The following is a 16,940-nucleotide window of genomic DNA, read 5'->3' as shown; positions in this document are numbered from 1 at the left end:
AGGGTAGGGTAGGATACAGAAAGCAAGCCATCATGTGTTTTTCACATTTGTGATTCTCAAGATTTATGAGTAACTATGCCAGAAGTAGCTGAAGAAATATGACCAGATCAGACAACAAGGACACCTGGCGCGTGGAGTCCCCCACTGCCGGAGCCTCTCCTCCATCACCTTCCTGTTCAGACACTCCCACATCTAAACCCACCCTGGCTTTGTAGTTAGAGGGAACAAACAGGAGCCCAGCTTGCAATGACGGGAGCACAAAGGGATGGGGACGGCACAGGGACTGTGAGCTTTACAGGATAAAACCAGCGTCAGAGGCGGCCCCTGGAGTTCCATAGCCTCGTCCTTCAATCTCCTTGCTACTGTGGCTATGCAGGAAAGTCACACTTATTTTTCAGCATCTGCTCTTGAGCAGTGCTGGTTCTATCTTACAATGGTTTGGGGTTAAAATTCATCTAACACCTTGTAGCAAACCTTAAGAGAAAATAAGCCGATAACAAGGTGAGAAGAACCACGTTAGCCACTGGGCTAGTGTCAGCTAAAACAAAGTATGTCAACAAAAATAGGAAATGTAAGTCCTCCGGTGCGGATCGGGGCTGTCCCGCAGTCGCTGTTGGTGTGGCAGCGCTCACACGTGACTGACAGCAGAGGTGACCGGCTGGGACAGCGGCGAGTGCGACAGGTGCAGGTGCAGTGCGACAGGGCGCTCGCAAGTAGGTGGGATGCTGCCACCCAGTGAGAACTGGTCGCTTTCCATCACCAAGCACTGGGTGCAGCAAGTTTCTTCTTTTTTTCTCATTTCTTGCTTAGGTTTTTTTTTGTTTTTTTTTGTACCGGGAATCAAACTCACGACCTCGCACTTGCCAGGCAGTCACTTGTGCCACTGAGCTATATCCCCGGCCCATTTCTTACTTCATTTTAACATCTCTAACCTTGGCAGGAATGTGATAAAACATCCACAGAGGGAAGGCAGCGCTCGGAGTTTCTCTGGGTCTTTGTAAGAGCTGTTGACCATCTCCAAATACCACGTCACTGACGTCACCCTTGGTGTTCATGTCACTGATGTAACATACGCCGAGGCTCTGTTTGTAGTTCCCAGAGCACGATGATTTTATGTGGCCAGTTTCTTCTTCTCCTCTAGTAAAGATGTACCTACAAGTTTTCAATTACCTTTGTCTCTAACTTACCTTGCAGCATACACATAACTGATTTATGCAGAAGTATAAAAGATACATGGAGGTAAAGTACACATTCTACTTCACACTTCATTTCAGGATGGTGGAGCAGGCACAACAATACTTCTGTCAGACAACAGGGTGGAAATGGGAAGTGTTCCTAGTTACCCCTTCACATGGCCTGGGCCCTGGAGAGAATTCCTTATGACCCCCTCTTCTACGCTGTACTCCTGATGATACACCAGGCCAGGCGATGCACAGCAGGACAGCTCTAGCGAGCAAGTGTCAGAAGCACAGAGACCAGAAGGGGAAGCACAAACCCACAGGGCTGCCCCAAAGCCATGTGCCTCTTCTTGACAGCCAAACCTCCACACTCAAGAACCAGCAATACTCAAGCCAGAACGCTCCCTTTCCCAGCCTTGCAGATTTACATAAATGCGATGGACAGAAGTAAATAATCTTGAATGGGAATGCCAGGAAAGCTGCTTAGAGGGCTCAGTAAGTTGGCTGGCAGCTGTACTCATTTCCCCTTGTCCTTTTTTCCTCGCTGCTTCCAAGAACTTGGATGAGATGTCTGGAGCTTCAGCAGCTATCTCTGATTCTGAGGCAAACATAAGGATAGCAGCCCACCTGCTAAAAAAGGCAACACTGAAAGAAGCATCTTACTAACAGAGCTACCGCACTAGCCCTGGAATGCCAGTCCTTGGGCTTCTCCTACAGAGGCAGAAAGCCAAGCTCTAACTGAATCCACTGGTTTGGACCTTAAACCATCAATGCAAAAATGACAAAGGGGTTCCTGCCCTCACAGTTTCCAAAAAGGCGTCCATGTGATCCCATTGATAGTCTACTGACAAGGACGAGTATGAGCAACGATATTCCAATAAATTCTTCTTGCTTCAGAGTCTCTGCAACTGGCAGACGTCACTTGACACAGACACCACCAGGCGCTGGCAGGGGTGGGGTGGGGGCGTCCGCTGAGCGGGGGACACAGGTGCCTCGTTCAGTGCAGCTCCACGCTGAGGCCCTCTGGTGCTGCTGCCGCCACTGCTAACGATGACACAGTGGTCCTTCTATTTTACTTAGCATAGCTTCTGCAGAGCAGACAACTTAGAAAGTATTACCTAGGCAATAACGTATTTTAATAACTTTTAGTCTTTACCTTCATAGGTACACTATGCGAAAAAATATGCTACAGTTTCACACAGATTAGCTGTTCCACTGCACAAAAATAAATATTTTACATGGTACAGAATAACTAAAAGAAATGAATGGAAGACATTGTTAAGTATAGAGCAGTCAAATTAAATCATACCCAGTATATTTTAAGTACTAAAACAATTAATAAATGTTTATGGTATGTGACATAGTTTTGAATTTCTTTAATTACTGAACCAGGTAAATAAATTCACTTCAATTATGCATTCTACTTTTTAGTTTGTTCGCTATACTTTTGTTTGTTTGTTTGTTTTTCAAGACAGGGCTTGGTCTTGCTATGTACTCCAAGCTGGCCTTGAAATCACTATGTAGCTCAGGTTGGTCTCAAACTCTCAGCAATTTCCTGCCTCAGTCTTCCAAGTGCTGGGATTACAGGCCTGTGCCACCATGCTTAGCTTTGATTACCCATTCTGCTTAACACTCTGGTTCTGCCAGCACTCTGGGAGGCTGAGGCAGGAGGATCACAGGTTTGAGCCCAGTGTGGGCAATTTAAGGACCAGTGAGACCCTGTCTCAAGATAAAGAAGGGTTATAGCTCAATGCAATGGCTCTGGGATCAATCCCTAGTACCACCAAAAAATAGAAAAAAATGAAAAACAAACACAAAAACTCTCTGTCTAGTTTCCTGGCACTCCAAACCTGCCCTGCCAGGGAAAGCAGCTGTGAAAAAGAAAATCAGCCTTCATTTTTAAATAGAAGGACTTTCCCATTTTTCACTCTGCTCTTTGTTTTTCTTAGCATATAGGACTTAGGATCTTGATGAGTAACCAAAAGAAATTTTATAAATAAAGATTAACATTTTATAAATCTGTGAACTAATATGCTATACAGTATCTAAAGAGTTAAGAAAAACGGAAGTGCTAAAGCAAAACAAAGTACTCTGAGAAAATTTAAATTTTTTACTCTATCAACGGTACTTTTCTTCCTACTATTTAAGAACAAATTTAACTGCTAAAAGTTTAGAACAATAGTCTGGTTCTTGAATATTTACTTTTAATCAAATCTGCATATACAATTTGTAAGTTGGGGGCCAGGGATATAGCTCAGTGGCATAAGTGCCTGCCTGGCAAGTGAAAGGTCTTGAGTTCAATTCCCAGTACCAAAAAAAAAAAAAAAAAAAAAAAAAAAAATTATGACCTGGGTCTCTTTCTGCATGCCGACCTGAAGAGAAGTTTCACAAAACTTCAGGGAGGCTGACTCCTCTTACTTCTGGTACTTGGATGTCTACTGTTCCCACTAAACCAGATTCTGAACTAAAAGTCTCTGGAGGAAGATCTTCCCTCATCCAAAGCAGAATGTTGCTCTAAGAGAATAGTACCTAGATGTCACTGCTTAAGACTGGAAAAGCAAAAACCATCCAAAGGCCAAATAAACAACAGAGATGGGTCACTCAGGTCCACATGTAGTGCTTTGGATCTAAGAGCCAGGAAACGACAGCCTGAAGATGTAACAACAGGCAAAATGTATAAAAACTAAGCCCAGTGCATCATAAGGAAAGGAGGTTCTTCACAGCTTTTGTGAAATGAATACTCTATCTGCTCTGACTCAAAGCCACAGTGCCTGCTTTGATGCTCTGGCAGGTTTGGTGCACAACAGCCAGCACAGCCCAGCCCCTGGTAAGCCTGGACGTGACTTCACTCTCTCTCCAACTCTCGCCAGACCATTCTCAAACCAAGGTTCTAACAGAGGAGAAAACAGTGAAACAAGCAGCAGGTGAGCACCCAGCTTGCTTTACAGTAACAGCGCACACTCCTCATCCAACAGCAGAAACTTCATCTCTAAGGAAGGAAGTCAAACGTGCCCTAGGATGGCTACAGTGATAGCAACCCAGCCCGGGCGACGTCCCTTCTGAAAGGCCCTGCACTGACAAGGGCACCTCCCCATGCCTCAGGGGGCCGCCCAGCAGAGGGGCGGGTGGCTCCGTTTTGGCAAACTTCTTACAGGATGGGCTTCCAAAGTGGATTTCTTTCAGCTACTCAGTTTCTCATCCCAAGCCAGATCAGCATAACCTTGACCTTCTCTGGCACCTCTACTGGGACTATCAGAAAGGAAAAACCAAAACTATGTGCACCTGCCACACGTGCTCCGTGGACTGCACTTGGGTTTGGCTTTTGTTGCTCCGACGTCTCAAGCCCTTGCAAGACCCCCACTGGGCTCTGGGGGCAGGCGGGCAGGGAGAATTACCCCCGCCACGCGGACTGCTGGTGCTGACGCCACAGCCGAGGTGGATGACAGCCCTCTGTGTGCCAACAGCAACTGCACTCTTCACTAAGGCTTTGAAAGGGGCGCTTTGTAAGTGATGCGGCAGAAGGCAACGGGCTTCCACGTGCATCGCAGGTGTTTCAACAAGGTCGCTGCTGCGCTGACTCGTTTCGCTGGTTTCTGTTAGAAGAGCACTGAGCAGCACCCGTTGACACCGAGCCGAAAGAGAAGCGGGCCGGCTTCACAGGCAGCAAGTCAGAAGGCCGTGGTGAAGCGCACACTAAGTCACTGTGTGCGTAAACTGAGACAGCAAAGCAAAAACGGAGGTCTGGAGTCACGCAGAATCAGGCCAGGCCACGTGGCACCTCCTCCTGCTGCCCCCAGCCTGCAGCAGCCACGACCAGTTTGTAGACACTCACTACGTGGGCTTACTTGAAATTCAAACATTATTTAGGTGGTGGGCGTACCACGAGGAAATCACTGCCATGAATTTAGTTTGCCCCAAGTCACAGAGAGGAGTGGCTAGTTAAAATAAATACGAAAATGACTGCTCCACAAGCAGTTCGTAAACCACAGATCACCTCAGGCAGCTGTAGTCACTGCTTCCCTCTCGTGCAACCAACTACAGCAAACAAAACGTACCCAAACCTAGCAAGCTGAAGCAGGAAGGGCCCACAAGGCACGCAAGCGCTTATTGCTAGAAAATAAACAGGACCAACGGGGGACAGGCCTAATTAAACAGCAAAGCAGGTGTCCTAAAAAACTCTGTTGGGAAGGTTTCCCACGGCAAACTTGCATCAAAGACAAGCAACTGCAGACACTGTTTAACGAAAGAAAAAGGTGTGAAAAGGGGAAAGAAGAAGGAGGAGGGATTAGGGAGGAAGGAGGCAGGGAAAGGAAAAGAAAAAGGCAGAACCAGTCCCATCTGTGAACACTGGCACATCTCAATGGCCTTGCATGCGGCTGGAGGCGCAGCACGGAACCAGGGCTCCGTATCAGAGAGAAGCACACCTGCAGCAGAACCAGGGCTCTCCGGAGCAAGTGAAGGAGGTACTTCTCAACAGGGGTCTGCAGGTCATCTGCATTAGAGTCCTGGATCCCCAGGGAAACCCAAGGAGAAGAGTCACCAAGTCAGGGGGAAGAATATGAGAAACTGGATTTTCAAACAAAGTCTGAGAAACAATGATTTAGGAAACAAACAAAGAAATCACTTAACTAAAGCAGTTCTCTTGCTGCAGAAAATGAGGAAGTGAGACAGTGAGGGGTACCGGTGCCAGGCTGTCTGAGGAAGTGGGCAGTAGCGGGTGGGAGGTACGGGAGCCACACAGAATAGCTGGAAGATTAACTGGACAAGTAAGTTAACATACTGAGGACAACAGAAGCCAGGTTTCTCGCTGTCTGAGGAAGGGAAAGGCTGGAAAGGACCTTGTGGTACTAAATTAGAAAGGAAAGAATCAGTACAAGAATGTTTTTAAAATACAGATACCTATAGACATTGCAATAGTTTTAGATATATAAGTGTGCATGTACATGGAGAGATGGATGCATGGGTAGGTGAATGAATGGGTGGTTGGAAATGGTTGAGGTGGTGGTGGAGGGATGAATGGATGGACAGATGAGTATGTGGGTGGGCGAATGACAAGGGGAGTGGCTGGGTGGACAGATGTAGTGTGTGGACGTACTGACAGATGGATGATATACCTGATCCTAGAGGTGAGCGGGGAGAGTACAAAATAAGCCTGGAGCACTTCAGTGTACCAGGAGGCAAAAGAGTACTCAAAGGATACTATCAAAGGACAGAGAGAGGGGCTCCCACTAGCCATATCTAGACAATTTGGGCACCGAAATGGAGTAACAGACCATAATCCATTAAAGATAACAAGATTTCATAACAAGCCGGGTGTGGTGGTGCATGCCTATAATCCCAGCATTCAGGAGGCTGAGGCAGAAGAATCACTGCAAATTCAAGGCCAGCCTGGGCTCCACAGTAAGTTCAAGGCCAGCCTGAACTACACAGCAAGACCCTGGTTTTTTGTTTTGTTCTGTTTTTCTTCCAGTACCAGGAATCAAACTCACGTCCTTGCGCTTGCCAGGCAGGCGCTTTGCTGCTGAGTTAAATCCCCAGCCCCAAGACCCTGTTTTAAAAAAAGAAAAAGATTTCACAAGGAGGGAAAGAGGGAAGGGGGTGGAAGAGAGGAGGAGGGAGAGAGGAAGAAATGTTTCCACCTTAAGGTAGAAAGCCACATATAAATATGTAAGAAATGATGGATATAGGTGACTGTCATCAGAACTATGGAGGGTCTGAGCAGAATCCTCAGTGGAAGTTAAGGCTTCGAGAAGAAGTCCAACGAGGAATACAGATCAGTGTTATGTCACTCTATCTCCCCATGGAGTGTTTAGTAAAGACGAAGTTTTCAAACGGTAACTGTACACGGGAGGAACACTGCAGTCTCAAGCGGGTGAGCGGCCACTGCTCACACTGACGGGGGTGGGAGGGCCTGCTGCTACAACACCGGGCAAGAACATGACTCACCAGGGCAGGGTGGCCTGCACGGCCTGCGAGGCACACTGGGTGCACTTGGCAGGTAGGGGGTCAGGCTAACAACGGAAGGCCTGCACTTTTTAAGACTATCAAAGACATAAAGGCAGGAAAGACAAAAGAATGTCCCTTTTGGAAGGAGACCGAAAAGACAACCAAATGTAGTGCATGCTGCTGGACAGCAGCCTGGACCAGGAAACAGACGATTTCTGGCAGAGTTGGAGAAATATGAACAGGCTCTGTGAATGAGACAGTCACCAGTCACGTGGAGAGGAAGGTGGGGAGGAAGAGCGGGCAGAGCAAATTAAACACTATGTATTGCAAACATGTACTAATAAAAAAAGAAGCACGCCCCTATATAAATGCCACCATAAAAAAAATTAGGAAATCAGGGCCCAGGGAATGTGGAAGTTCTTTGTATCATTCTATCACTTTTCTGTATGGTTAAAAATATTTTATATAAATAACATAAGGCAAAAATGCATCATGTCCTACTAAATCCTTTCAGTTTATCCATTTTAAATTATTGTCTCTTTATCGTTATAGTTCTATTGCAAACATGCACACAGGCTAAAATTCTCAACTTAAGACCTCAGCCTAGGAGGCTCTTTACTTCCCCTCGGATTATTTGTATTAATAGAAGTCAGTAGAAATTTAAAGTGAATACACTGCACCATAGTAAATGTAAGTTTCCATGTCAGGATGCCTTATTGTTACAGAACGGAGTGGTCACAATCAGACATTCCGTACATGGCTCTAAGTGCCAAGGGCAAGAGGCAGACTGAACTGAACAGCTTGGCTGCAAGGTGACAATGGTGAGGTCAAGGTGATTCTGACGTATGCTATGCATTTTTTTTTTTTTGGTTTTTCTCCGGTACCGGGAACCGAACTCACGACCTTGCGCTTGCCAGGCAGGCGCTTTTGCCGCTGAGCTAAATTCCCAGCACCATGCTATGCATTTTCTTGCTTGGTTCCCTAAGCAAAAGTTAGAACTGGCTCGTGTCAATCATCTTGTGAATGAAAGCTACTCAACGTCCACCCTGGCAAGGAGACACAGAAGGCTCGCTACAATCAAAGGGCAGTCCAGAGAAAATGATTCGTGTAACTAGATGAGTGAAGGTTTCATTACATGAGTGACTAGCAGGGTTGTTCGCTTTTTTTTCTACTGGTCAAAATTAGATGATGCATAGAGATGGTACACTAGAAGAACTAGATGATTTTCAGAATTCACACAATCCTCATGTATCAATGTGACAAAAAATTAGCAACGTGTTCAATTTTTAGTTTCACCATGGGGGAAAAAAACTATACTTATGTGTCTTAGTTACTTTTCACTCTTGTTGAGGCAAAATATCACACACCCAAAGTTAAAGGAGGCAAGGTTTATTTAGCTCACAGTCTGTAGAGGTTTCAGCCCATAAATGGCTGGCTCCAGGACAGGGTGGCACTAGCAGAGGGACAACTGTTCATGGTGATGGAAGACAGCAAAAGCAACGAGAGGGAAGGGACAAGCTTCTTTCTGTCTCTCTTTTTTTTCTTTCTGGTACCAGGAATCAAACTCACGACCTTGTGCTTGCCAGGCAGGTGCTGTGCTGCTGAGCTAAATCTCCAGACCCCTTTCTTTCTGTCTCTTATATCATATGCAGACTACCTGCCCTAGGACATGTGTAGCACAGATACCCTTAATCCCATCACTGGACCATGAATCAATCACAAACTCTAGATTCAGTCACTTCTGAAAAGTAGTCCCCCATGAGTGCATGTGGCTTTGGGGGAATGTCTAGACACACACCATAACATTATGTAAATAGCTTCTAATAAGGTAGGCAACCAAATTAGCTAAGAAACATTACATGCAAAATTTAAGAAACATAACACAGTTGACTTAAAAAAAATTCTGCCAAAAGCACCTGCGTGGCAAGTGCAAGGTCGTGAGTTCGGTTCCCGGTACCGGAGAAAAACCAAAAAAAAAAAAAATTCTGCCAAAAACATAAAATATTTCTGAGGGCAGGGATCCTTTTAGGCAGAAGTTTAACTAGAGAAGCAAACAAGTAGGCACCAACTTTCACAGGAAGAAGCAGGGCTGACCACATTCTGAAGCAAAGAGAACAGTGCTTCATGTGCATTTAATTCACGTGAAGACATGGGGGGTCAAGAGACCTGGCCCAAGGTCATGAAGATGAACAGCTAGTCAGAGAAGCACAAGAATGGCCAGGCTAAAATGCAAATGGCCAGTTCTTCCCTAAAACTCTGGCAAGTAATGATTGTAGTTCAGATCAAGAAAGGTTTTGATTTAAATCCAGAAAGCATTTATTGTGTCTCCATTATGCCCAGCCATCTGCTAAGTGTCATCAAATATTTTCTTTCTGAAGCCTCAAATTGATTGTTAATGTTTACATGGGATATTCCAGATGCTTCCTACTAAAGAGGATGGAAGAAACCATACAGAACAGAAAGCACACAGCATTCCTACTTCTCCCACCCCTAGGAATATAACCATGATCACAGAGCTAACTGATGTGCAGGGCCAGTTTAAGAAGACATAAGCAGGGTGTGTCTACCATCACGTGGCACAGCGGTGTCGAGAGCCGTGACTGGGAATGTGGAGCCAGCCTACCCGGCCTCGTGCAGCTGTCCAGCTCCATCCGCTGCTGACCTGCCCAAATCACATCATTTTAGTGCCTCGGTTTCCTCATTTACAGTGGAGGGCAGTAACAGTACATGCCTCAGAGTTGTGAGCATTAAGTGTGATAGTACATAACGCTCTTACAACAAAGCCTGGCAGAGAGGGGACAGTGGGAAATAAAATAGGGACACATCAAATAATGTAATGTACCCTAAAATAACAAAGAAAATGCTACACTTAGATTTCTCAGACAGCAAACTTTTAAAAAGCACGTGCTTTGCAATCCAGGCCACAGGCTAAAGTTTTCCCTTCCTTTATAAAAATTTCATTCACAAAGATTAACCTGAGTCTGAATAGAATGAATACCACACCACACAGATACACACAGTACTTCTTAAACAGAAGACAACAGATAACTTTGTCTTTTTAACAGATAAAAATATGAATGAACACTCAGATCTGCAAAGGTCATGGGCCATGCAAAGTCTGTTTGCTGCCCACCACCTGGCTCTGCTCATGACCCACACACAGAAGTTCACATGCTAAATGGGAGGACTGCAGCTTAACTTGACATTTGTAAGTTTCTTCTGGACTTGTCAAAACTCCATTTTTCTAGCTTCTACTGCTATCGTGCAAAAGCACTGCTGACTTGCAATCTACAACGAGCCCTTACCTCAGAGTACGCAAGAGTGATGTGCTCGTAGATCCCCTGGTGGTGATGAATGGCGTCTTCCAGATCCTGCAGCTCGGAGGGAAGGTCCACCTCGCCGCAGGCTTTACACCAGGAGTCCACGTTGCTCATGTACTTGGAGGTTAAAAATAAGAAAGGTTATTTCTATCAATGCATCACTCACATTTTATGATGAGAAAGGGATGTTTTTACATGGTTTTGAAAATTAGGGTAGCTGTGCTGTGTGTGTATGTGTGTGCGCAGGGTGACACCCGGAGGGTGAGGCAGGAGGATCGATGCAAGTTCGAGGCCAGCTTGGGCTACACAGACTAGATGAAGGCCAGCCAGCACTACAAGGTGAAACCCTGTCTCAAAAACAGCAACAACGACAACAAAAGTAGGGTAGCTGAGAGAGATTACAGGAACAAGAATATAACATGGCTACATCTCCATCTCGAATGGCATTGATGTGAGTTCTTAAGTGTGATGTGATTGTTGGACTTCACCCCCAGAGGTTCAGTTCTGGCAGGACTGGGGGGACCAGGCCTAGGAAGCAACATTTTCACAAAAATGTCAGATTTCAGCAGCTCAGGGGTCAGGGCGACACTGGAGCAACGCTGTCCTGCTGTCTGTCTGGGGCAGCCTGGCCAGCCTTCCAGCCCATGTCTGAATTCACATTTCTCTCTGCCTCCTAGTCCCCGCCTTGCCGCCCCCAGCCAGACTGGGGCTCTGCAGAGAGTACAGCTTTGTTTTTCCTCTCACATTAAAATACCAATGGAAAAGACCAAGATATCCAAAACCATTTACCTAACATCATGAAAAGCAGCCAGACCACTTTCCTCCCCTTTTCAGAGGACATTAACGCAGGAATTAAGGGGAGATCACGTAAAGGCACCTAAGCTGCTCAGCCGTGACCCTCAAGATGTCTCCAATTTGCACATAAACTAAAGGAGTCCACACTGCACAGCTGTCCTGGGTTGATGACTACAGTTCCAGTTTTGCTTCAATTTTCCCCACTGCCACCCACATCTTCAGGACTCATCAATAGTGGATAAATCATTGCCAAATTTCCTAGGGAGATGTTATCAGAATCCATCACAGTGAAGAGTCAAAGGCAAGCACAGAGGCCTAATTAAAGAAGCTAATTCAATTAACCCAAATGGCTGTCAACACATTTCCCTGGGTTTTAACCTCTTTCACTCCAGTTCCTTGAGGTGAAGTCGCTAGCAGGGAATGAAGAAGACAGCAGTTTGAAAACACCATACCTGAGAGCCAGGGAAGAAAGGCGCTGCAATTCTCCTAACACATGAGAGTAATCTCCTAGTTATTTACGGTATTTGTGTGGCCTTAATGTACACAAGTGAACTAACAATTGTTTATGAAAATTCCTTTACTACTAATGCTGACTCAGGAAAATATCTGTTTCCAAGTGCCAGTGCTTAAAACCAATCCGTAAAGCGTTAAGTGTCGTCAGACAGCAGGCGGCTGCTTCCGATGGCATCCAGCATCACTCAGCCACCGCGCGCTGGGGAGCACTTCTACCGCTTTGTTTTACGGTCTTGCCGGTGTCTTCAAGGCAATGGAAGTAGTAATGAAGTTACAGCTCTCCTCCTCCCACATACTTACATCCATGACTACGTAAGCATATTTCTGAGTCTTTCTCGGGTAATGTTCTATGAATGTCAGTTAGGTCAGGATAGATGACTAATTAATTATTCTTGAGTTCTACATCACCTTTCTTCCATTACTGCATTTAATACCAATTATTAAATTATTATAAGCTTTTTTCAAATACAAATTGACTGAGGTTAACCATCATCATCAATAAATTATCAGCTCCAAGTCAGCAATTAATTTGTTCCTGAACAATGGCCACTACCAAACACCCAAGCCAAGGAGTTACAACACATTTTCCTAAAACAAAATAGAAAATGCTTCCGATAGAACATGGTGCAAACAAGTTTAGTTATATGGTATAGCATTTTGCAATTTAATGGGAAGTGTCAGACCATAGATGACTCTATCAAAATCATATTCAACTCCAATTTTTGAAGCAATTGAAGTTAGTTAAGGCCTAGACACAAATTCCTTAAGTAACAAAGCGCAGGAAAATCCTTCGGAATCCACTTGAGGAAAGCTTGAAATTGCTTTTTCAGAACGGACAAACAAGGAAGCTGGCTTGTGTGTGTGGGTAATGATCTTTCAATGACACAAACTCAAAATCCCCTGTGCCCAACTTAACTGTGAAGGAGGCATGGGGATTGCCTATGCCTGAGTAAAAGAACCATAAAACTTCCCCATGTTACCCAATCAAAAAGCTGCTCCCTACACGCCTACAAATTCCCTCAGTACCAACTGATCACATTTCCACATGCAGCTTCTGTCCTCTCTGCCAGATGACCAAACAGGAAAACGCTTTTTGAGAAACTAGTGCCACAGTATTAGCATCCAGGTGTCAGCAGATGTAGCTCAGTGGTAGAGCACCCTAGGTTCAATCCTTAGCACAGAACACAGGAGAGCAGGGAGAGGTGAGAGCAGCAAGATTCTGAGGCTGAGCAGAAAGGTGACTTTTTTGTGTTACTGAATAGAAAGTAAAAGAAATGTGGGTCAGCCGCTGCACAAAAATGAAGCAGATGGGAAGGGATATGATGTATATACGTGGCCTTTAGAGAAAATGCTGAATAATTAACAGATTGCTTTTCTTAAACATTTCTCCACTCGTTCTCATGGGCCGAGAAGGGCATCTCCAACCCGGGAGCCCCTCAGCTTTCCTGCCTGGTCTGGCCAGGGCCAGGGTCGCCTGGAACAGCAAATTTCACCCCACAGAGTTCTCACCTCACCCCACCTCCACCTCCAAGGGGGAGCCTCGGCTGAGCACAGGTTACTCTGGACACAAAGGGGTGGAAATTTCCAGAAACATGGATTTTTAAAAGATGTTTTATGGGGCTGGGGATATAGCTCAGTGGCATAAGCGCCTGCCTGGCAAGTGCAAGGTCCCGAGTTTCATTCCCGGTACCCACAAAAAAAAAAAAATTATGGTAAAAGACGTTTTATGATTTTTCTCCTCTTTGGCAAACTGGAAATTGGTTGAAAAGTACACACAGACACATGAATTCAAACTTCAGAATTCTTTTCTTCTCTTCGCACTTCCTGTTTGCATTTGTGGAAAGCAAGGCCCCACTTTTCCTTTTGGCTCCATCACCACCATCTCCCAGCACCGCCCACCTCATCTGCCCAGGGGACTCGCAGGGTGGAGGAAGGGTTCTCACCGTGCACTGAGAATCAGCCTGAGAAACCTGGACATGATAAGCTCAGTTTCAACTAAAAGACGCCAAATATCACTCCAAATTCCCTACACTTGTTTTCATTAACAGATATTTCTTTTCACACATTTTTATTCCAACTCCTTCCTATTCAATGAGAATCTTGTTTTTACTACAAACAATGGGACCTGTGCTTTTAATAAAAGCTTTCATGAAAAAAATATATACATATTCATATAAAAATTGGGAACAACAGCATGTGTATTATTTTCTTTAGAAAGTCAAAAGGGAAATATTGAAGCAGTATTATTATTTTCCTCTGAATTTTAACCCAGACTTAAATAAAAAACCAAACAAATGATAATGACCATGTATGTCATGTTTATAGTGAATGTTATCTTCAAATTTTTATGGAAAATGAAATTTTGTAAAAATATTAATGTAAGTACAGAATTGCCTGTTACTATCTTAGGAAGTGAAAGACGTAGCCACAGACCTCGAGGAGAATTCCAGCTTTGGGAACACAGGCAAATCCCTCCCCCTGCACAGATGGTTAGGACATTAGACCACCAGCTCCACTGGGAGGCTGAGGGGCAGGACTGACCTGGGTTCAAGGCCAGCCTCACTATGGGAAGTTGCTAACACAAAGGGCCTGTCAAGTGGCTACCCACACCACATGACCACGGCACGTGAAGGCTGTGGGCCCTGCACAACATCTTTGGATAAGAACAATAGCAGCGCTGTCGTCACGTCTCCGTATTTGCAAGCTAACATCTGATCCCGTGCCATCACTGGACGTGAGCAGAGGAGGAAGAATTGTGGAGGCTTCTTTGAAAGGCGTTACATCTATGAGACATTCTCATCTAGTTTTAACTTCCAGGTTTAAGTTTATGAAGTTGCAAGCAATGCTGACACAAGAACACCCACAGAGGCCGCTGTGGCAGCTCAACCAAAGCTTAACCCTTGCAGAAAAGGCTGCTTCCACCGACAAGATCACTAATCATGGACATGTACCTCAGCACAGGCCCCCAATCAGATTTAAATTCCTCATGAAGGTTCTGGATGAGATTCAGAGAGGTGGCTAAGGTAGAAGCCTGAAACTTGGGATAGCCAAACTTCCGGTCCTTTCCAGATTGAGTTATGAAAACACAATGAGCAGACATAGAAGGCAAAGCACCTCACAATAAGGAACAGAGTAGACCTGTTTCTGCACTTCCTTGGGAAGAGGAAACTACTTTGGTGGATGTGATTTCTTCCTGGTAGCAAAACTGAAAAAACCTTTTCTCTGTTCAATGAGGGAGAAGACATTCCACACATAACTTTTTTTAAGAAAGTAATAGGTACTTCTTGTAGCATGAAATAGCACCCTCTTTATGACTCCCTGGCCACCTCTGGTCCTTACTGTATTGAATACTGATGGATTTGATCAGTATTGATGTTACATTTACATTTACATTTAAGCTAAGGAAACACCTGGGAAAGGCAAGCTAATGTCCCACCTACAAACAGTGGGGGCCCAGATGCAGGCTCCTGCTTCATTAAAGTCCAGAGTACATGTTGTGCCCCTTCCTCATCAGGATGCTTTGTCTCTAAACTTGTACTTGATTTCTCTGGCCACTTCCCATGCACAGAGATCCCTGAGCACTGTTAAAGAGTTTATGCAGGAACGTATGAAGTTCTTTTCAATTATGCGTTCTTCTAGTTTAGTTCCCTTCAAACCATAAATTGCAGTCATTCATTATTATCCAAATAAAAACATACAGCTCTTTCAACTTTGTTGCATGTTCGAAATGTTTAATAAAACATTTGGGGGAAGCGGCCCGCGGCACCCACATTTCTCAGTTACTTTTAAAGCAGGTCGGATTGGCAATTCATCTCCTGGGTTTATTTATCATACTGAATCCCGCAGCGTTCATGAATTCCCTTTGCATTGTGCTTCAGATTACCTGCCATTCAGCTGAGAAGCCTGTCCTGCTTCAAATAAATTCATGTTATCCTACCAACCTTTCCAGGGGCCCACTGCCAGCTCACACACCTTCCAGATCCATGAAGCTGTCACAGCCCACACTGTATGGTTATTAAAGATGACACATGCATGGACCACACAGCTTATTTTCCCAATCCCAGTAACATCAATACTGATCAAACCCATCAGTATTCAATACAGTAAGGACCAGAGGTGGCCATGGAGTCATAAAGAGGGTGCTATTTCATGCTACAAGAAGTACCTATTACTTTCTAAAAAAAAGTTATGTGTGGACTTTCACTTATCTTTTATCACATAATCAGTTAAATTTGTAAGATTAGTAAGCAGAAAAATCTTTACCAGTAAAACCTGGAAGTCCTCACTCATAACTTATATGACACTATTAAGACCTTTTTCTTTTTACATTCCACTAGTTTCCTCCCTTGCTTCGCACTATAAAGGTTTCTAGAGTTGAGATCATTGCTAATTAGCGCCTTGTGCAACATTCTGATTGCCTGGCCAAAGTCCCAGGCAAGCTGGGGCCTCTTTCTTACCTTTATTGATGACTTCACTCTTCAACACAGACTGGATTTAGATGAAAGAAAAACTATTTCCTTCTCAGAAGCATCAGTGCAAATCCCCAGGAATGCAGTGCTCCCCCTCAAAATTACTGCAGAGAAAGCTGTACTGGTGTTTTTCCTTTTAAATAAAGTGTCTATTCTTCCCCAGATGAGTCTTCCTAGGCTAAGCTCCTCTGCATGTTCCCTACATCCTGAGAAGGCGTTTCCCGCGCAGTACACCTCCCTCTAGTGCAGCGTGAGTCGTGAGCAGCCCCGCTCCTGCTGCTGCCTTCACGATGTGTCTGCTTAGGCAGGTCTGCCTGTGCAGAGGTGTGTGGCGAGTCTTATGCAGCGCATTATGTGTCACCTCTTAAACAAGACACTCTGAAATAACAGCGAATGAAGCTAATGTGAGGTCAGACTCCAATCTGTATAATTTCACCATTGTGAAACACACTGCAAACCGGCTAACCCAAAGTCATTGCTGACAGAGGCTCCTAGGATGAAGAAGCCAAAAAGCTGGATCTGCTGGTTCCCTGGCCCTGCAGCACAGCATGGATGTGCATCCCAGACCTGGAGAAGTGGGGGCACCTGGAGAAGTGGGGTGCCTGGGGAGAACAGCCTTTGAAACAAAGTTTTCCTGATACAGTGAAAAGCAAAGACATCACTGCCATCCCTGTCCCCAGTGGACAGTATGCTGAGGTGCTGGCGAACACATCTCGTGA

General features: G+C 45.0%; 1 protein-coding gene across 2 annotated transcripts in view; it reads right to left on the bottom strand.

Moving 5' to 3' along the window:
• Window positions 1-16,940, bottom strand: part of Trio (trio Rho guanine nucleotide exchange factor) — a 199,644-nt gene that overhangs the window by 160,714 nt on the left and 21,990 nt on the right. For both annotated transcript variants that reach the window (XM_005386123.1, XM_013514974.1), the window contains exon 7: window positions 10,430-10,561. In XM_005386123.1, the coding sequence (XP_005386180.1) occupies window positions 10,430-10,561 (132 nt within the window). The remainder of the gene's footprint in view (window positions 1-10,429; window positions 10,562-16,940) is intronic.

This window comes from Chinchilla lanigera, unplaced genomic scaffold, assembly GCF_000276665.1.
Source record: "Chinchilla lanigera isolate Chin_1 unplaced genomic scaffold, ChiLan1.0 scaffold00025, whole genome shotgun sequence".
In the NCBI taxonomy this organism is placed as follows: Eukaryota; Metazoa; Chordata; class Mammalia; order Rodentia; family Chinchillidae; genus Chinchilla; species Chinchilla lanigera.
This window is presented reverse-complemented; position numbering and strand designations above follow the sequence as displayed.